General features: G+C 35.8%; 2 protein-coding genes across 2 annotated transcripts; one reads left to right on the forward strand and one right to left on the reverse strand.

The window, feature by feature from the left end:
• Positions 1–1,947: 1,947 nt before the first annotated feature.
• LOC140819958 (glutathione S-transferase T3-like) lies at positions 1,948–3,363 on the reverse strand. Its single transcript, XM_073180241.1, has 2 exons — positions 2,937–3,363; positions 1,948–2,851 (listed from the first exon to the last, which is right to left on the reverse strand). Exons 1-2 carry the CDS (start codon positions 3,231–3,233, stop codon positions 2,153–2,155), a joined length of 996 nt encoding a protein of 331 aa, XP_073036342.1. The 5' UTR covers positions 3,234–3,363; the 3' UTR covers positions 1,948–2,152.
• Positions 3,364–3,939: 576 nt separating this feature from the next.
• Positions 3,940–5,337, forward strand: LOC140819167 (uncharacterized). The gene has a single exon (XM_073179176.1). It carries the CDS (start codon positions 3,940–3,942, stop codon positions 5,287–5,289), a length of 1,350 nt encoding a protein of 449 aa, XP_073035277.1. The 3' UTR covers positions 5,290–5,337.
• The last annotated feature ends 17,863 nt before the right edge of the window (positions 5,338–23,200 follow it).

The following is a 23,200-nucleotide window of genomic DNA, read 5'->3' on the forward strand; positions in this document are numbered from 1 at the left end:
AAATACTGTTCGAACCCTCAAAAAGTGTCCCGACTTGCTAAATTATGTGTATCGGTTCAAATTAAATACGTCTAGTTGAGTAAAAATACTTTAGCAAGGCCCATTTTTGGAAATCGCCCTTATTTACATCATATATTAAATAATTAAATCTAATTATTTAATAAAAATATTTTTCCTTAATTATCTCGGTCTCTATTTCTCGTTCGAGTGCGAAAAAATTCTAAAAGCTCTTATGCTTGAAACTATAATAAAACATGAAATAAACCACATATCCAAGCAATAAACATGCATTTAATACATTAAAATAATTTAATTAAAATAAATAAGAAATTTGATAACTTGCATGCATGTGGTTCACGTGAACCTTCAAATTATCGGGATATTACAATCTATCACCCTTAAATTGAATTTCATCCCCTAAAGTCGCTTATCCTAGATAATAAAATTTTAGACTCTTAATTCTAGTATCCCAATAATCCACGCTTCTGTTGCACCACTCTGATAAAATAAGTGTTAGGTTGTCCTTATGAAACATATACTACTTAAAATGTTACTAGAAATATTTTTTTGAAATTTAATACTCTGATAGGATCGGTTGTCGTAACAAGTGTGTTTAGAAGGGGGGTTGAATAAACACTTACAATTAAAATTGTTCTTTAATAATATTTGAGTTCAGTTTGGTGACAAACTGAATCTCGGAATCTTGTTGGTCAATAACAATCAGTTAAACTAGAGTAGTTGCGGAAAGTAACTGACTGAAAGATTGAATACGAAACTAAAAGAAATATGCAAGAGTTGTTTCTGGATGTGCGGAGAATTCAATTACTCCTACGTCACCCCTTCTATCACAAGGATAGGATATTCACTAAAAAACTTTGATTGAGTACAACACTTGTATAGACCCACTTTAGTTTGGACTTACTACTGCCAAAACTGAAACTCTTAGTTCTACACAATATTCTCAGTGCGTAACTAATCTTAGCACTATTGAATCTAACAACTTTTAGAGAGTGCTAGTAGGCTCAAATTGTAGCCTTGATTGCTACGAATAATTCAAATAAGAATGAGCTAAGATTTTGAAAGAGTAACAGCAAGTTTAAGATTGAGTGATCGTCTCTTATTTCTCCAGCTGTTCTTCAGTCTTATTTAAAGACTTCTATTTCAACGGTAACTTTGAGATGCATTTGAATTCTAGTATCTGTTGATTGCCACTTCATCATTCCTTGGGCAATGTTCTCTTCATTGATTGTAATACGGCGTCTTAATTGCAATAGCCGAAATACGTTGTTCTATGCTGTAATGATTGAGGTGCGACTTTCCATATTCAGTTGAATATTCTTTCCCGAGAAAAATTCAGTTGAGATATGTTTTAACTGAAACTTATGCGGTTGAGTGTATTAACTAATCGGTTTCCCACTAATCACTTTTCTTCATTAGGCCATCTCCAACCCTGCACCAAAATGGTGTAAAACACCATTTTGGTGCAGGGTTATCTGCTCCAACCGATACCTATTGTTGACGCCAAACTAGTGGAGTGCTACAGTGTTGCACCAAATTTGGTGCAACACTGTAGCAATAGCGTTGGGTTTTTGGTTTTTTTTATTTTTTTTTTGTAATTTTTTTTATTGTCATTTTACTTAAACTTTAAATATTATATAATTAGTTTTATAATCCAATTTAATTATAAAAATGTATTATTTCAAACAATTAATTTTAAAAAAGTGAATTTAAAAAATTTGGATATTTTAATTTAATACATAATTAATAAAGATAATATGATTATGTTAATAAATTATTTGTGATAAATTAGTTGTAGTAAATAAAATAGTATAAAATTTGCCAAGAATATCTTAATTATGTAGTTATAATTAAATTAATTAATATTGAATACAAAGATACAAGTACAAAAAAAATTAAGATTTCAAACACTATTTTTTTGAAAATCAAAGAAAATGATACAAAATTAAATAAACAAACATAAAAAACACTAAATTATTAAAATTGACATTACAATACAACATAAAATAAAATAAGATGACAACACTTCAAATCAAAGATAATGATACAACATAAACGTAAAGAAGATAATAAACAACAAACTATTAAAAATCATACCACAATACAATAAAATAAGGATGACAAGCACTTAAATTTAAAACGGAGGTAAGCTGGATCCAGATCCTCCAATGTCTCCAAAATATTTTCCATAGTCGAGACTATCACGTGCACGTTTCCTTTCTTCCCTCTCACTCAAAATTCTTGACTGTTCGGCCCTAAAATTTTCACGCAAAGATGGATCTTGAATTGAGTTGAGATCGATTACCAAAATTTTGTTTTCTTCTTGAAACCTAGTCAAATCCAACATTTGTCGATTTTGTTCTATTTTTGTTTCATTTTGTTCCAATTTTCGTTCAGTTTGTTGCATACGTTTTATCTGTAATTCTTTGTTATGTTCACGATAAGCATTTCCAGTTTGGATTATTTCCAGAATTTTTTCTTGTCCTAATCGCATTGATTCAATTGTCTGTGACATATATTCATCTTTTTTCTTTTTTAATTTTGCTTTTTTCACTCCAAGTGGCCGCTGTGACGAAGTACCACCAATATTTTCATCACTTAAATTAATCTCAAATGGTGATAATCCAGGGGACGCTGATTTGGGGGAATCCGTTGCTTGTGTGTCCGATTGTTGAGAGTCGAAAAATTCAATACCTCTTTGAATTGTTGACCTTGAATGATTTGACGAAGCTGCAAATTTCTCCATATCTTTCATAATAGACCATACATGATCAAACTTAAAACCTTTCTTGAAATTAGAATCCTGTTTCATTAACTCTTTCGCACGAATTATCTGTATATAAAATTAAAGTTAAGATAAATAATATAAACAACTGATAATAATATAAGTATAGATATTCTATCAAAACAAAACTCACAATATCCATATCTGAAGCACCGCTTGGATGGAGTTGTTCAACTTGTTGGATGCATGCTTTTAATTTACTAATCGCCGCCAATATTAAGCCCATACGAGATTGCACAGATCTTTTGTTACGAACTTCAGTCATGTCGGGTGCTCTGGAACTGTTGTAGCTTTGCTCGACACGACTCCAAAATTGATTTCGAGATTGGTTTATGCCTATGATAGGATCTTGGGAAATGTCAAGATAAACATGACAAAGGTGTATGTCTTCTTGATATGAATAAGAAGCAGTTCGTGCATTCGAAGCCATTGAAACGAAAATATTTTGAGAGACAGGTATAATATTTATTATATAGAGTATGATAATGGATATAGGATAAAGATCCTACGGTTCCGTTTAAATGAAATCTAATCCGACGGAGTATAAATCGGATAAGATTTTGTAGATATAGGATAATGATCATATGGTTCCAACTCAAAGAAATCTAATCCAACGGTGAATAAATCGAATCGGATTTTTTGGATATAGGATAAGGATCCTATTATTATTATTATTATTATTATTATTATTATTATTATTATTATAAATACATATTTGTCCATTTGTGTGTATTGTATATAATATCCTATAGTAAAGAAACAAATTTTCATGTTTTTTTAATTTGTGTGTATTCTCGTGTATTGTTATTATTATTACTATTATCATGTATTGTATATAAACAAATTATTATTATTATTACTATTATCATGTATTGTATATAATATCCTATAATGTCCATTTGTGTGTATTCTCGTGAAGTCAAGATAAAGATTTTGAAAATCCAACCATTTTGGATATATGATAAAGATCCTATGGTTCGGTTTAAATGAAATCTAATCCGACGGTGTATAAATCGGTTCAGAATTTTTGGATAGATGATAAAGATAATGTGAATAGATTTGGTTTTGTTATATAATATGAATCATATGAAGTTATCCAACTCGTACTTCAAAATTTCCAACTATCAACAAACATCATGAATTATCAAAATTTTCATTTTTTCAATTCAGCATCATCTAGCTCATCTGATGAATTTGATTCACATGTTCAAGATCAATTTGAGTCCATCAACGAAACAGAAAATTTATTGGGGAGTCTAGCAACCAATAACACAATTTTAGCGGCTTCATATGCTGAGCAACATGAAGTTGAAGTCAAACATGGAGGGTCGATTCCCGGTCATATCGTAATTCCGCGTGATCGAGAATTGGCGGATCGTAATCTTTTCAACGATTATTTTGCTGATAATCCAAGATACAATGAAGCAATGTTTCGAAGACGTTTTCGAATGTCACGAGGCCTTTTTTTTCGTATTGTTGAGGCTGTAAAGAATCATGATCGTTATTTCATACAACGAGTAGATGGTCTTGGTCGGCTGGGACTCTCTACTAATCAAAAAATTACTGCTGCAATGCGGATGTTGGCATACGGTACACCAGCGGATGCTGCTGATGAATATATTAAGATAGGAGAATCAACTACAATTCAATGCCTTCAACGTTTTTGTCGGGATATTGTAGAGGTGTTTGCAGAGCGATACCTAAGGTCACCTACCTCCATTGATATTGATAGACTACTGCATATTGGTGAAAAACGTGGATTTCCTGGAATGTTGGGAAGCTTGGACTGTATGCATTGGAGATGGAAAAATTGCCCAACAGCATGGGCAGGACAATACGCGGGTCGTAGTGGTTCTCCGACCATTATTTTGGAAGCGGTTGCTGATTATGATCTTTGGATATGGCATGCATTTTTTGGTATGCCAGGATCTAACAATGACATCAACGTTCTTGAGGCATCAAATCTTTTTTCAAATCTTGCGCAAGGTATCGCTCCTCCAGCAAATTACTTTATTGGTGGAAAAGAGTATCATCAAGGATATTACTTAGCCGATGGTATATATCCTAAATGGTCAACTCTTGTGCAAACAATTCATGATCCACGCGGTCCCAAAAAAAAATATTTTGCAATGAAACAAGAGTCATGTAGGAAAGATGTCGAACGCGCATTTGGAGTACTTCAATCACGATTTGCAATTGTAGCATCTCCAGCACGTGCTTGGCAGAAAAAACACTTGCAAGATATAATGACTGCATGCATTATAATGCACAATATGATTATCGAAGATGAGCGTGACTTGGATACACCAATCGAAGATGCGTTGGAAGCACCAACTCCAAATGTGGAAATGATTACGGATCAAAATATAAGATTTCAAGAATTTCTTGCTCGGTATAAAAACATAAGGGACAGAGAGGCTCACTTCGCACTACGAGATGCACTAATCGACCATTTATGGGATTTATATAGTAATTCCGTTAATTAAATGTTGGATATTTGTGTGTCATTTCTATTTTATATGGATCATTTGAATATTGGTTGTATGTTAGTAATTTATGTTCAAAATATTTACTTGTGTGATTGTAATTTTTTTGAATGATTAGTTAATTACATTTAATCAAGTAATAAGTTTAAGTATTGAAAATGAATATTAAATATTAAAAAATTTTAACGTAATTATAAATAAATATTTAATTAATATTTTAATTCAGTAATATATATAATGAATTTTAATATAGAAATGATTTTAGATACTAGTGATATTTTAATTGTTGTGTTTATAAATATTTTGTGAAGTAAATTATTTTTTGTTAATAAAATAATAGAGAATATTCCGAGAATATTCTTTTTAATGTAGAGTTTAGAGTTGATGGGTTGGAGATGAATTTTATATTTGGTGTAAGAATTACACTATTTTAAAGTTAGTGTGACACTAACATAGCGTAATGGGTTGGAGATGGCCTTAGTTCAGCTGGTTTCAGTTGTTAAGTAATCAGTCGCGTCTTTCGAATATTCAGTTGTCTCATAATTCAGTTAGTTTCTTCAGTTTGTCAAACTCCGAAATTTGGTTTTCAACAATTTCCTCCTTTTTGGTGTTTGACAAAACTAAGCATATAGTAACTGAAGGATTGAACTCTTATAGACTGCTTCTTAATAAACACTGTCTCAAAACAAACTGCTAACTGCTCTTCAATGTTTCTTCTGAGTCATATTAACTTCCCCTTTTTTGTCAAACTGAGCCATGAGGATAGATAATTGTCGAACTTCAGTAGATAAGATGCCGACATCAGGTGAGATACTGGAGATGGCAGTAAGAACTAAGGTTTGCAGTCAGTCTATTTTGTTTGCAACAGATGTTTCTAGTCTTTCAACTCGTTGATTGATCACATCTTGAGTAACGAAAAGAGCAGCAGTTGTAGCTTTGTTCTGCTTGTGTTCTATGGCAACTGAGAGTTCAGTTACAACTTCTTGAATATTCTTCATCTTTGCAAAAACAAAATCTTCGGATCCATTCAGCTTTACAGAATGATAGAATTGGGTTGACTGAATGGATTTCATGGCATCCATTATTTGATTCATATTTGTCTTGATGGTGTTGATTTCATCGAACAATGCTTCTGAATTAGAGATTTCAGGAGACATGGCTCCTATATCTTCCTGATGTGGCACTTGTTCTGGTGGAGTGAAAATTATCATTGTGCGATCAACTGTCTCTTCTTGACTTTGAGAGGAAGAAGGTAGATTCTGAGCATCAGAAACACTTTGTTCTAGAATAACAGGGTTATCTGTGGTAACTGTTATTGGAGAATTATGGGCTTGTTCTTCTGTTTGATCAACGGCTGAAACTTGGGGTGGTCCTTCAGTTTGAAGGTTTTCAACATTAGGTAACTGCTCTTCCACGGATTCAGTGAGTGTTTCCTCTTGGTTCTGAGTGAGCACTTCAGTTTGCTCTTCAGTTTCAGATGTTACTTGTTGAATTGTTTCTGGAGCAACAAAAAATGGAGCTTGTTCTGCCTTATCAGATAATTGAACATGTCCTTCAGCAACTGGAGATTGAACATGTTCTTCAGCAACTGGAGATTGAACATGTTCTTCAGCAACAAAAGTTTGAACATGTTCTTCAGCGATTGAAGTTTGAACTGGGTCTTCAGATGTAATCAGAACAAAAGTTTGAACATGTTCTTCAGCGATTGAAGTTTGAACTGGGTCTTCAGATGTAATCAGAACTTCTTGTTCTGTTTGTTCAGTCAGAGGATCAACTGATTCAAAATTATGTGCTTCAGCGATTTGGTTCCACTGCTGGTATTGGTTTGGTTCTTTGTGTCCTTGGTTTCTTGATATGTTTGGGAGAGGGAGTTTTCTCAGAATCTGATTCACTGAGAATCAGTTTTCTCTTTGTAGCCTTCAGTTGGGCCAGCGTTTTGGCTTTCTTGACTGATTTAGGAGCAGCTTGCTGCATCCCAATCTCCTTCTTGACTTTTACGAATTTTTTAGGCGAGAGATCCATCTTGGTCTTTGGTGGCAAGATATTCTTGGCAGTGAATATCTTAAATTTTGAGGATTTTTCGGCATTGTTAGCTACCAGTCCTTTGAGTTTCAGAATATAACTGATTGGAATAGCAAACCCCATGGACTGTTTTGTTGATTTAAGCATATTCTTTAGAATGCTGAAAATAATGTACCTCCAGTTGACTTTCTTCTCACCCATGATGATTGTCATCACCTGGAATTTTTCAAGAGTAAGAGCTTCATATGAGCCAGTTTTAGTTAAAATTCCCTTTGCTACAATATCAGCCAATAACTGAATTTCTGGTTTCAGTTCTTTCTTTGGGTCGGAGACTTTGATTTTCCGCCCATCAGCAGATAATGAGGATTGCATTTCCTCAATATCGGATGTTTTAACTTCAGAGAAACTGACATATCCATCAGTCGGCAAGGAAAACATTTCTCCAAAGTTTCCTTCAGATAAGATCAGCAACTGATCATTGATAGTGACAGAGATATTTCCTTCACCAGTAACATACCCTTTCAGATAGAATTCATTCACTTCCTTCGAGTATATTTCTTGTGAAGATTGTCCCAAAAACATTCTGAGCCCAGCAGATTCAATCTTCAGAAAGACATTTTTGATATCAACTTCTTGAATTGATAAAACTGAGTAAAAATCGATTGCCATGGCATTCATCATGTGAGCAGGGATCTGATTAGCCATTTCGGAAGGTAAGATGATCTGAAATTCGTAGAAAATAAGCTTCGAAAATTAGTATGCTCTTAGAACTGATTGTATGCGTGAAGGAGAAGAACTGAATTGAAGCGGGTATAGTACATTTGTACGTGACTGTTCAAATTCTGGAGACGTGTCAGTCCATGAAAATTTTGAATAAAAATAATTGTACGTGTGCTGTAATCGTGTGTATAAAGGTTAGCGGTTTTAAAATAAGTCACGTCGTCAGTCTGCAGTCACGTCAATTGATTTAGAATATATTAAATTTTAATTAATTAACGTATGTGAGAAGATTTGTAAACAATCCGATTGAATGATCAGTTGGGAAACTGATTCATTTCAGTTGAGAAGTTACAAACAATTGTCTTCTCAGCTAACTTTTTAAAATTAATATTCCCCCTAAATTGGTGCATAAAACATTTAAAATGACGATGTGAAAATAAATTTAAAGATTTAAAAATTTATTATATGATAAATGATCGCGGCCCTTCAGCTTCCATAACTTCTTGGCTATAAATAGAAGTGGCTCAGTCAGTTTCAGACATATCATCCAAAATATTCAAGATAGGATAAAATAATGTCTGATACGAGTGACTCAAGTCTTTCTCCTTTTTCTCTGGAGGCCAGGAAGGCCGAGATAGAAGATGAAGTCTTCTACGAAAGTCTGCATTACTGGGAGCGATTGCAGGAGCTTGAGCTCTTGTACAACTCTGGGGAGGCCACCACTCCTGAATTGGTGGCAGAACTGAAGCAAGTGCGAAAGCACTTGAATATTGCTGTGTGGGTGGACGTCTTCAAAGACGGTCACATGTATCAGCTGATGGTCCGCAAGGAATTGAAGATTCTAAGGCGCATAGCTCATTCTCACAGCTTTCTCATGACTGCTCCTTCTTCTCTATCTGTTTGGTTGAAATTTTTGATAATTGTTGTGGAGGAGAAGTATTATGATGTAATCCAGACCAACATTTATAAGTAATGAAATATTTATCTGGTTTTAACTCTGTTTTTCGTTTTCCTGCAAATAATGAGTTGATTACTTACTGATTAGATAAACTGATATTAATTGACTTCTGACTGAAATCAGTTAACAATTAATAATTAGTAAAAGATACACTAATATTAGTTGAGGGTAAAAATATAATAATTGTTAAACTAGTTTCAACTGATAATAAATAATTGGTGAAGAAAAAGCCTGGGTAATTGCGATGATGTTTCGATTGGCTTTAGTCTTTTCAACTTCTTCACCATTTAATGTCATCTGTCCATTGGTTGAATGAGTGGAAGAATTTTGTTGGATCTGAACTGAGTGATATAACTTGGCATCGTTTTTATTCAAATGTAAAATTTGATTGACTCAGTGCTATCTTACTTTATTTTTCTACAATCAAATTAATGTTAACAGAAGGTTTATAACAAACTGACATATGACAACTGACATCAGTTGACAGTAAGTAGTCAGTTGTGAGAAATGATTTTATAAGCAAGAAAGTATTAATAATAAGTTTATGATAGATCAATTAACCAAAGAATATTTCGAAAGTAAGAAAACTTAGCCTCGGGTAATGGTTTTGCGAAGATGTCAGCTGCTTGCTGTTCAGTTGAAATATATTCCAGTCGAATATCCTTCTTTAAAGCATGATCCCTAATGAAGTGATGCCTGACATCTATATGCTTGGTCCTTGAGTGAAGAACTGGATTGTAAGTGATGGCAATTGTGCTGGTATTATCACAAAATATGGGCGATTCAGTTGACGTTACTCCATAATCCTTCAGTTGTTGCTGAATCCAGATCAGTTGTGCACAACAGCTACCAGCAGCTAGATATTCTGCTTCTGTTGTTGAGGTAGCTATGGATGTCTGCTTCTTGCTGAATCAAGAGATCAGTCTATCTCCTAAGAACTGACAAGATCCACTTGTACTTTTGCGATCAAGCTTACATCCTGCATAATCTGCATCTGAATATCCAACTAAATTGAAAGTGGAGTCTTTGGAATACCATAGCCCAACATTTTGCTTGTCCTTGAGATATCTCAGAATTCTTTTAGCAGCTGAGAAATGTGATTGCTTAGGATTTTATTGAAATCTGGCACACATACAGATAGCAAAAACAATATCAGGACGACTGGCTATTAGGTACAACAATGAACCTATAAACCCTCTATATAATGTCGCCTCCACTGATATTCCGCCTTCATCAGTGTCTAGTTTAACTGATGAGCTCATGGGAGTAGTTACAGTTGAACACGATTCCATACCAAATTTCTTTAGCAACTCCTTTGTATATTTTGTTTGACTAATGAATATACCAGTTTCCAGTTGCTTCACTTGCAGTCCAAGAAATAATGTCAGTTCACCCATCATGCTCATTTCAAACTTCTCATGCATTAACTTAGCAAACTTTTCGCACAATTTGGGGTTAGTTGACCCAAATATTATATCATCAACATAAATTTGAACTAATAAAGTGTGATTATTTTTAGTAAATTTGAACAAGCTCTTATCAACTGATACGAGTGAAAAGTCATGATCAGTTAGGAATTTTGAAAGAGTTTCGTTCCAAGCCCTGGGAGCTTGTTTAAGACCATATAATGTTTTTTTCAAATAGTATACATGATCAGGAAGTTTGTGGTTTACAAAACCTGGAGGTTGTTCAACATATACTTCTTCTTGTAACTGACCGTTTAGGAATGCACTCTTCACATCCATCTGGTAAACTTTGAAGTTTATGTGAGATGCATAAGCAAGAAATATTCTGATTGCTTCCAATCTTGCAACTGGAGCATACGTCTCATCGTAGTCAATTCCTTCTTCTTGCCTATATCCTTGTGCTACTAGTCTTGCTTTGTTGCGTATAACTGAACCGTCCTCGTTCAGTTTATTCCTGTACACCCATTTTGTACCTATAATGGTTTTTGAAGTTGGTCTTGGAACTAAGTTCCAGACGTTATTGTGAGTGAACTGATTCAGCTCTTCTTGCATAGCATTTACCCAGTTAAGATCAGCAAGAGCTTCATCAATTTTCTTTGGTTCCAGTTGTGAGACAAAGGCTGAATGAATAAATAAATTTAACATTTGATTGCGAATTCTTACTGGATCGGATGGATTTCCTATTACCAATTCTGGTGGATGTGATTTTCTCCATATGTACTCAGCATTTGTTGCATCAGCAACTTCTTCAGTTGGTAACTGAATGCAGTTTTCAGCTTCAGTTGATGCCTCGTCAGCTGGTATTTGAATGTTGTCATTTCGCTTTAATAAGTGATTGTCAGCATTGACTTCCTGCTCATTTAATTGATCCAATATCTCTGTTCTGGTGTTTGAAAGATGTTTTGATTATTATGACTTTCATCTTTGTCATCATCTTCCAAACTGATATCTGTAAATCGATCAGCTAGCTCAACTTGATCAGTTGGCTTATCAATTAGTGCAGTTTCATCAAAGTCAACATGCGCAAATTCTTCAACATTTAAAATTTTCTTATTAAAGACTCTATAATCTATACTAACTGATGAATATCCAAGGAATAATCCTTCTGCGATTTGGCATCAAATGCTTTTAAATAATTTTACCATTATCATGAATAAAACATCTGCAGCCGAATATTTTGAAATAAGTGATTATACTTTTTCTTCCATGCCAGATCTCATATGGTGTTTTCATATGATTCTTATTAATCATTGATCTGTTCTGAGTATAACACGCAGTGTTTACTGCCTCTGCCCAAAATCTTTGAGAAACACAAGAATCGGCAAGCATTGTTCTAGCAGGTTCTTTAAGGGTCCGATTTCTTCTCTCAGCTACACCGTTTTGCTGAGGAGTTCTTGCTGCTGACAGCTCATGCTTGATTCCAGAATTTTCTAGAAAGCTTGAAAGTGTTTGATTGATGAATTCAGTTCCTTGATCAGATCTAATTCGATCAATCCCAACTGATTTTCAATTTAAAAGTCTTTTGAAGAGTTTAATCAGTTGTGCAGCCGTATGGTCTTTGGATTTGAGAAAGATAACCCAAGTAAATCTTGAAAAATCATCTACGACCACCAAGGTGTATTTCATTCCCCCTAAGCTCATGACTGGTATTGGACCGAAGAGATCCATGTGCAATAGTTCTAAGCATCGGGATGAAGATTTACAGCCCTTGTTTTTGAAAGAAGATCGTACTTGTTTTCCATACTGACATGCTGAGCAAAGTTTTTCTTTTGAAAAATTTATTTTGGGCAAACCAGTTACAAGTTCATGTTTACTCAGATAGGCAATGGATTTAAAATTTAAATGATTTAACCTTTTATGCCACAACCAGTTTTGAGATGATTTTGAAGCAATAAAGCAAACTGGTGCATAAGGCTGATCATTCCAACTAACTTTATATGTGTTTCCACATCGTTTGCCAGTTAGTATGATTCATCAGTTGATGTTTTAACTGAGCATGAATTTTTATCAAATTGTACCGAGAATCCATTGTCGCATAATTGACTGATGCTAATCAAGTTATACTTCAGATTCTCTACTAATAAAACATCTTTAATAGTAAAGTTACCATGGATAAGCTTACCCTTACCCACGGTTTTACCTTTGGAATTATCTCCGAAACTGATGTTTGGACCACTATATTTGGTCAGTTGAGATAGCATACTTGCATCTCCTGTCATATGTCGTGAGCAACCACTGTCCAAATACCATATTGAATTTTTATCTGTACCTGTTACCTGCAAGCATACACATAATATGATTTGGTACCCATATCTATTTGGGTCCAAAACTTATTAGTCCCTTTGGAACCCATACTTGGATTAGTCTAACTGACTTTCCAGTAGCCGTGTTCCAAATTATTTTTCTCGGCTTCTGTGTGTTAGGTGTGCGGTGTAAAAATGACACAGTATGCATTTTAGCTTGGTTCAACTGATTGTTTAGTATGTATCTTTTCTGGACTGGTTTGCAGTTATAATAATTTGAATAGTTATTTGAATAGTTCTTGCTAAATCTTTTTGATGAATGACTTTCTGAGTCAGTAGAGATTTTTGGACTGTAACCAACTCCATGTCTTCTGGCCTTATACATATTCTCAATAGGTTGTTCATTCAGTTTGCTAGGCTTAAATTTTTCTTGTTCTACTGTTGATTTGACAAATTTAATGTATTTCCCTTTGTCCATGTTCTGTTTGGGTTGAGTATCTCTTGGAAATGTTTCACCTTGAGTATTGAGTCCTAATCCAGATTTATCAAAAACTGATTTTTGTGAATTTTGCATTTCATTCAATGCAGCTGATGACTTATTCCAAGATTTAATGAGCTTAGATTGTTCTGAGTTTTCAAGCATTAACTTTTGAATTAATGACTTATCTTTGTTTCTTTCTTCTCTTAGCTCAGCAATCTCCCTTTTCAGACTCAACTTATCAACTGATTCAACCGTTTTGATTTTATTGTCCATGGGATCATTTTGCTTTGACTTTATTTCCTCAAATGATGATGCAAGTTTCTGGTACTCATTTACCATTTCATGCAATGTTAAAATGAGTTCTTCTCGTGTAAATTCAGTTGAACTAAAATCAAATACCTGTTGACTTGTAGATTCTGCTTCAGTATCATTGTCCATTAGACATTTGACTTCCTCTTCATCACTTGAGCTATATGAGCTTTCTGGTTCTGATTCGTCACTATCAGTTTCTGCCCATTTGGATTTGTTCTCTTCATCTAATAGAACCTCATGTTTCTTTCTGTAGTTTTTCTTATCATCTCTGGGACTTCTCTTATGCTCATATAATTTCTTTCTTTTGTCAGTTGATCCTTGACTGTCCTTTTTAGGTTTAGGACAGTCAGCAATGTAATGACCTGTTATGCCACAATTGTAGCAAGCATTTGTTTCTTCTTTGGAATTATTTCTTTGGTATTGCTTCTGAAAGTTTCCTTGGTTCTTTCTCATGAACCTCCCAAACTTTTTGATGAATAATGACATAGCATCATTGCTTAACTGATCAGCAGATTTCTCGGCTGAACCAGTTGGTTCAGTTCTGACAGCTGCTAGAGCAGTTGTAGCTGTAGGAGTAGATGGTTCTCCTTCTCTGCTCTGCAATTCAAATTCATAAGCTTTTAAATCAGAAAATAGATCATGAAGTTCGATTTGGTTCAAGTAGTTAGACTCTCTCATATCCATAGTTTTGACATCTCATTCCTTTGGAAGGCCTCTCATCACTTTTAGTGCAACCTCTTTCTTAGTATACACTTTTCCAAGTGCATTTAATTCACTGACAATACTGCTCACCCTTTCATCATACTCATTCATTGATTCTCCAACCTTCATTCTGATATTGTCAAATTTCTGAATAGCAACAGAGAGTTTATTTTCTTTTGTTTGGTCATTTCCTTCATACAACTGAATCAACTTTTCCCAAATTTCTTTTGCTGTTTTGCACATCTTTATTTTGTTGAAAGTTGCTTTGTCCAGTGTTTTTTATAGAGTATCTTTGGCCACATTGTCAAGATTGGCTTTTCTTTTGTCCTCAGTTGCCACTCTTCTCTGGGCTTTTGAATTCTCTGTGGTGCCCCTTCAGTTATGGCTATTGCTGTATTTGCTTTTAGAATCTTCATGGGTCTGTCTGTTATGAAATACAACATGTCATCATCTTGTGCAGCTAAGTGAGCCTGCAATCTGATTTTCCAATCATCGAAATCTTCTCTTGAGAACATAGGAATTTTATTGAATGAAGTCATGCTTGCAGATTTATAGATCAGAAGTATTCAAGAACAAGATTCAACTGCTCTGATACCACTTGATAGGATCGGTTGTCGTAACAAGAGTGTTTAGAAGGGGGGTTGAATAAACACTTACAATTAAAATTGTTCTTTAATAATATTTGAGTTCAGTTTGGTGACAAACTGAATCTCGGAATCTTGTTGGTCAATAACAATCAGTTAACTAGATTAGTTGCGGAAAGTAACTGACTGGAAGATAGAATACGAAACTGAAAGAAATATGCAAGAGTTGTTTCTGGATGTTCGGAGAATTCAATTACTCCTACGTCACCCCTTCTATCACAAGGATATGATATTCACTAAAAGACTTTGATTGAGTACAACACTTGTACAGGCCCACTTCAGTTTGGACTTACTACTACCAAAACTGAAACTCTTAGTTCTACACAATATTCTCAGTGCGTAACTGATCTTAGCACTATTGAATCTAACAACTTTTAGAGAGTGCTAGTAGGCTCAAATTGTAGCCTTGATTGCTACGAATAATTCAAATAAGAATGAGCTAAGATTTTGACAGAGTAACAACAAGTCTAAGATTGAGTGATCGTCTCTTATTCTCCAGCTGTTCTTCAGTCTTATTTATAGACTTCTCTTTCAACGGTAACTTTGAGATGCATTTGAATTCTAGTATCCGTTGATTGCCACTTCATCATTCCTTGGGCAATGTTCTCTTCATTGATTGTAATACGGCGTCTTAATTGCAATAGCCGAAATACGTTGTTCTATGCTGTAATGATTGAGGTGCGGCTTTCCATATTTAGTTGAATGTTCTTTCCCGAGAAACATTCAGTTGAGATATGTTTTAACTGAAACTTATGCGGTTGAGTGTATTAACTGATCGGTTTCCAATTGATCACTTTTCTTCATTAGTTCAGCTGGTTTCAGTTGTTAAGTAATCAGTCGCGTCTTTCGCATATTCAGTTTTCTCATAATTCAGTTAGTTTCTTCAGTTTGTCAAACTCCGAAATTTGGTTTCCAACATACTCTAAAAACACCTTCTAGGAATGCATGCAAGACTAAAAAATACACATTTTAAAAAATAATCGTAATCAATTAAATAATGCAGTTTAAATAAAAGACAAGTCAACAAACCTAGACTTACGTTTCAAAATCATGCAAATAAGAGACAAGTAAAAATCTCGACAAAATCCTCAACATGTAAAATGAAACATAAACGAGTATTCATATCCGCTCCTAACTTCACAAAAACATGATGTGGAGAAAATATGATCCTCAGGTCATGTGATCACATCCAGCCCTGCCTACTCAGACTTCGGCACCTCCAGCCTCCTCATCGACATGCTTACCTGTATCACTCATACCTAGTGAGTCTAAAGACTCAACACACCTGTAACGTTAATAGCAAATACATATACATAACAAGCAACAATGAAAATTACGGTAATAAAGAAATGTGTCATGATCTTAAAAAGATGTAAGCTTAATCATGACCTGTCAAAGCATAAATATTTTCATAACATATCTCATCGTGTCAACATATACATGTTCGTTTTCTTAATTTGAATTCCGTTCATTAGTTGTGACTTTCGTATCGTCGTATTGGGCGATGGATCCATCTACGTATAACTGCGGTACCCGGCGGCGGAGACATCAGTGATAGTATTACCCATCCACTGAGCTTTGACCTTACATATTATCGGATTATTGTTTCATCGTATTAGTCACAACCAACTCTCTTCCTTTAGAAAAACATATCATTGAATTCATCATTTACGAAATCAGGCAAATACATAAATTTTCCTTAAAATCAAGCATGCAACATAATTTCCATATTTACATAAAAAGTCGTATACGTGACAAATAAACATTTAAAACATGATAAATTTGTTCTCAGAGCGCTACCTGGACTAAAAACTCGACTCGTGTGCGAAATGACCATTTTTCCCCTAGAAAATCAAAATGACCGTTTTTTCCTTGGACATCAAAATTTCGACTCGAAGCTCACCAAACTCCTCTGAACACCTCAAAACATATTAAAAAATATTTCTTAAACGTAAACTCGACCCCGTATCAAAACGTAATCGATTCATTTTAAAACATAGACCGAGGTCCCAGTTTTAACCTAAACCAACCCGAAACTTAACCGAATTTCCCCAACTTAATCTCTGACTTAAACCTACATGTCTAGCCTCTAAACCACATGTTCCAACACCATTAATGAACCACGAAACACACCCCAAGGTTGCTGGAATTTTCCAGTGACTCATGAACTTCAACCCTAGCCCACCAAACATGAAACCCTTTGACTCTAGGCCCTACCAGTTCGGACCAGCCTTGGACCAGCCCTTCCTAGCCCACCTTAAGACCCTACTGGACCAATATACGAACAGCCCTCAGCTCCATGCACACGCCCAAATCAAAACACCAAGATAAGCACACGCCCGAGCTTCCCTCAAAGCACCTCGACTCCTAACTTATGTAACTCCCTTCTACTCGAGATCAGCTGAGTATGGACAACCCCTAGACCTTGGTTGGACCCTCCTAGATTGCACTTTAGCTTGGTTCAGCCCTCCCTCAACCGAGCCTACCATTATCTTTCACAAGCCAACCCAAAACCCTAGCCGCCAAGGAGAAACCATTCAGTCTTCACCTAACCTTGCACACCCTCGACTCCAGCATCATGTCACCTCAATTTACAGCATACACACCCCTTGACCAACATATGAATGGCAGCCCCTTGCACAAACACTAGAAAAAGGTGTGTTGTATGAATCAATACATGTATTTCATGACAACCGAAGCCAACCAAGTGATAATTTGCAAAGACCGATTATTTTACATACAAAATACACGTATCAGCATGTAATTATGACATGAATGATGAAAAAGAAGATACATGACGTGCCTTAACGTTTTAACGATCAAAAGCTTGAAGATACGTGCGTGGGACGTGAAACGGATAGGCAGGGAGAAGCTTTCTTGAAGAAGCTATCGATGGCCGAAACATGCTGCTAAAATTCACGTGGAGGCTGCTGGTGGACGGTGAGGGACGACTTCTAGGTTTATATTAGGTTTAGTTTTAGTGTAGTGTAATGTTTAAATAATAAACAAAATACTAATGGGCCTTAAATTGAATTTTAAAAGGATTAAAAGGGTTTTGAGCCCATTACACAAAAAAACAAACCCTACAAGCCCAATAATACCCCCGAAAAATATTTCATTTTTATACTGTCTGAACCCTCAAAAAGTCCTCTGAATCGATAAAATTTATGTACCGATAAAAATATGAATCGGCGAGTAAAATACTCACTAAGGCCCAATTTTCGAAAAACACACTTAAAACACTTCACATTAATTAATTAAAATTAATCATTCAATAAAAATATTTTTCTTGATAATCCTCTGTCTTCGTTCCTCGTTCGAGCACGAAATGTAACTTAAAACCCTAATACATGAAATTAAAATAATCATGAAATAAATAAACTCTAACCATGCAATAATCATGCATTAAAATCATTAAACACATATTTTAATTAAAATCCTACATAGCATGCATTATGGTTACATAGTTTGAATTTTCCTATCACTTACAATCCCCCCCCTCCCCCCCCCAAATTGAATTTCATCTTCAAAATTTAAAACATACTGAATAACTCAGGGTAAAAACTCCTCATCTCGACATCAGTCTCCCAAATAGCCTCCTCCTCGGAATGATTCAACTACTTGAATTTGACAATATGGATCACCTTGCTCCGGAGCCTCCTCTCCTGTCTATCCAATATCTATTTGGGTCTCTCCTCGAATAAAGGTTCGACATCAGCTAAAGTGGCTCATAGTTCAGCACATGCGAAGGATTCGACTAGTACTTCCGCAGCATAGAGACATGAAACACATTATGGATTCCCGCCAGATTCGGCGATAATGCAACTCTGTATTCGAGTGCCCCAACTCTATCTAAGATGTCGAACGGTCCTATGAATCTAGGGCTGAGCTTGCCCTTCTTCCAGAATCTCATCACACCCTTCATCGGTGCGACTTTCACGAATACATGGTCCTCTACTGCAAACTCAAGATCCCGGCGCCGCTGATCGCCATAACTCTTCTTACGGATCTGAGCGGTCCTCATCCGGTCCCGAATCCTGACTACCAACTCTACGGTCTGCCTGACAATATCCAGACGCAATTCTGCCCCCTCTCCTACCTCGTCCCAATACACTGGTGACCTAAACTTCCTCCAATACTTTGCTTCATATGGATCCATACCAATCGATTCCTGATAACTGTTGTTGTATGTGAACTTCACGAGAGGTAAATTCGGCTCCCAGTTGCCCTGGAAGTCGATCATGCAAGCTTTGAGTAGGTCCTCTAGAATCTGAATCACCCTCTCTGACTATCCGTCGATCTGAGGATGGAAAGCAGTATTGAATAGCAGCTTATACCCAATGCCTGGTGCAGACTCTTCCAGAACGCAGACGTGAACCTCAGATCCTTGTGTGACACGATGGACGCTAGAATCCCATGCATTCTAGCTATCTCTCTGATGTACAACTCTGTGTACTGAGTCATGGTGAGTGTAATGCCCTAGATTTTATATCACGTTCAGAGGAGATTATTGAAATTGAATTGATATAATTCTAGACGGGCTATTATGAGATTAAATTGGGCCAAGCATATGAAGTACACAATTGGTGGACAGAAATGCTGGCGCCCGAGCGGTAGTTTTTGACCGCCCGAGCGCCGGTGTTCATCAAAATTACGTTGCGGGCAGAAGAGTTGGCGCCCGAGCGGTAGTTTTTGACCGCCCGAGCGCCAAGGGTGCGACTTAAACTTTTTGGACAGAGATTGCCGCGCTCGAGCGGTAGTTTAGCACCGCTCGAGCGCCGACCGTCATGCAAGGAAAAGATAACACGTTGCTTGGACATGCAACGTAATATATATATATATATATATATATATATATATATATATATATATATATATATGTATATACAGATAAACACTTGCAATTCAGAAGAAAAGAGAAGCACCGAGAATCTCCGCGAAAATCCTTACGCCTTTATATTTCAATCCGTCCGTTAGATTTTAAATCCGACTTCGGTACTGTGTTCTTATCAACGCAGGCTACTACAGGACATAAGTTTTATTACGTTTTGACATGTCTTGAAATTATGATATTACCAGAATTGAATGGAATTCATATATGATGTTCTTGACATGTTAGAAAGCGTAGAATCGAAGTCAGATTAAGAAACGGACGGAATATGGAATTGTTATGAATTTCAGAATGAAATTGATTGAGAAGTGATATCAGATTTGTACGGTGATTGATTGTAAATGTTTGGAATTGATATAGACTGATATAGTATTATCAGTATCACAAGATTGTACTGTTATACTGTCAGAATTTGATAAAACAGAGATGATGTGATTTGATTAGAATATTGATACAGAATATTGATATTGTCATTGCCAGATTGAACAGTGACAGATTTTGAATCGAGACTTCGATTGTATCAGAGCGACAGCACGAAAGGTATAAATAAATGTTGATTCGGGATTGCACAACTCGAGTTAGGTTTGACTTGAGTTTCCCTAAATCACATACTTTATTTTATTGCATTGATATTTGTAGATTATCAGATTGATATGTTAATGTGTTGACTTAGAACAGAGTCAGAGTCCGAGTCTAGGGCAGATCAGCCTAGCTAGGGCAGAACCGCCGAGTCTTTCTCAGAACCGATAAGACTCTAGACTTACGGTGTATCGAAGAGCCTTAGATGTAGATCGACGTCTATCTCAGACACTCGATACAGCATACCAAAGTCTAAATTAGATTGGGATCCCTAGATTTGAGATAAGATAAGAATAGATCACGAGTCATTAATTCATGTAATCAGATTAGATACATGTTTTGATGTTTGTTTATGCTTTTATATATGTTTTATATGACTGCATGTATACATTGTTTATACTGGGATATTTATATCTCACCGGAGTTATCCGGCTGTTGTCTTGTTTTGTATGTGTGCATGACAACAGGTGGGGCTGGATCAGGGTCAAGAAGATGATGAGAGAAGACGAGTTAGCGTTGTGATTCCGGACTTACTGTAGATTTGGTTTATTTACTTGAAATTAGTAACTGAACCTTAGACCTAGTTTGTAAAGTATTGTACTGTTATACTGAAATGTATTTTATACTGAGATGTATATTATTTAGATTCCATTACCTTCCGCATTTACATTTTAAAAAGAAAAATTTTTAGACCCTGTTTATCAGAACTGATAATTAAATCCCAAAAGAAGATTAAGAAGATGATTAGTGTAATGCCCGGAAATTTAATCCTAGTAATCGGTAATTATTGATTTATAATTTGATATGATTACGAAATGATTAATCGGGACACGAAATAAGAGTTCAGATAACTTGTGTAAGTTTTGGACAGAAGTAGTGGCGCCCGAGCGGTAGATTACGACCGCCCGAGCGTCAATGTTCTGTAGGAAAATGCTTCGGGCAGAGACTGTGGCGCCCGGGCGGTAGATTGTGACCGCCCGAACGCCAATGTGTAATCCGAAAGGAATCGGACAGAAACTGCCGCGCTCGAGCGGTAGTTTATTACCGCTCGAGCGCCAGTCGAGATTCATGAAAATGTGACGCGTCGCTTAACATGCAAACTTGATATATATATACGTATATCTTTGCATTTTCTTTAGAAACAAAAGGTAAGAATCGAGAAAAGAGTCAGGGAAAGTTCACCGAAAATCCTTACGCCTTTTCTGAGAAATCCGTCCGTCTGAATTGTAATCCGACTTCAGTACTGTAATCCTATTGACGTAGACTACACTTTGACGTAAGTTTTGCTACGTTTTGACATACTTTGAAATTATGCTATTGTCAGAATTTAATAGGATTCATATATGATGTTCTTGACATGTTAGACATCGTAGAATCGAAGTCAGATTGAGAAACGGACTGATTATGGAATGGTTATGAATTTTTAGGGTATATTGATTTATACCAGACAGATTTGAATTGTGATTGGATTACGGATTGTATCGGATATGGGTTATGGATTGTAACTGTTATCTGGTGATATGGTATTGACGGGGATATTGAGATTGTACCGTTATACCGTTGATTTTGAATTAAATCCAGATTGATCAGATTGTTATGGAATTGACTAGTATATTGATATGAGATTATTGATATTGTCAGTACCAGACAGATTGTGAGTTCAGGACTTTGACTGAGCCAGAAACCGACGAAGGAAATGTATAAGTCAATGTGGTATTGGGAGATCGACTTGAGTCAGTTTAGACTTGGGTTTCCCTAAATCACATACTTTACTTTATTGCATTGATATTTGCATTGAGTTGATTGATATACTTGTTCTCTTGATTTTAGACAGCAGGTATTAGAGGAGTCATCTTATGACAGAAGTGCCGTTAGTGGTGGGATCACCACGGGCACATTGCACGATGTCATAAGATGGTGTATTGGCGGATGTGCCAAAGACTGTCACTGGATGTTTGGCTATCGATGTGGATAGGATGGTGGCTTTATCTATTACTGTTAATCAGTATTGTATCGATGTGGATAGATTAGTAGCTCTTCTATTACTGTTAATCGATGTCATATCGATGTGGATAGAATTAGAGTTGCTTCTATTACTGTTAATCGGTACTATATTGATGTGGATAGAATAATAGCTTCCTATATTACTGGTAATCGATACCGTATCGATGTGAATAGAACTGGAGTCTTTTCTATTATTGTTGATCGATACCATATCGGCGTGGATAGAACTGGAGTCTTTTCTATTACTGCTAGTCGATATACGCATGCCAACTTCTGGAATCGGGATCCCTAGACTAGGATTGAGTCTAGTCTGAATGATGTAGCTACGAGTATTGTCGACAGTTTGATATTGATTATGTTTCAGACTTTGTTACATATATCTGTTACCTGATTACATGCTTTATATTGTTTATATGATTGCATGTTTCGTTGATTTATACTGGGAGTGTATTCTCACCGGTTATCCGGCTGTTGTCTTGTCTGTATGTGTACTTGACAACAGGTGGGACAGGATCAGGGTCCAGGAGATGAAGAGAGAGATCGTGATTAGAGTGGTGGCACCGGACTTGGACTAGAGATAGGGTTGAACACTTGATAGTAGTTGTCAAACCCTAGTTTGAATAAATGTGTTGGAATACAGGACTTGTATTTTATATACTGATATGTATATATGTTTTAATTTCACTACGTTCCGCATTTAAAAAAAAATTAAAATTAGGCCCTGTTTTTAATTGATTAATTAGTCCCAATTATGATTCAGAACTTGATTAGCGTCCGGGTCCCCACAACAGGTGGTATCAGAGTGATAGATCCCTTAGACTGAGATAGAAGCTAGTGAGCGGGGTAGATTGATTTTCTTTCCTGCTTTTGATTGCTCGCATGATTTCTG

The sequence above is a fragment of the Primulina eburnea genome, chromosome 18 (assembly GCF_022965805.1).
Source record: "Primulina eburnea isolate SZY01 chromosome 18, ASM2296580v1, whole genome shotgun sequence".
NCBI lineage: Eukaryota > Viridiplantae > Streptophyta > Magnoliopsida > Lamiales > Gesneriaceae > Primulina > Primulina eburnea.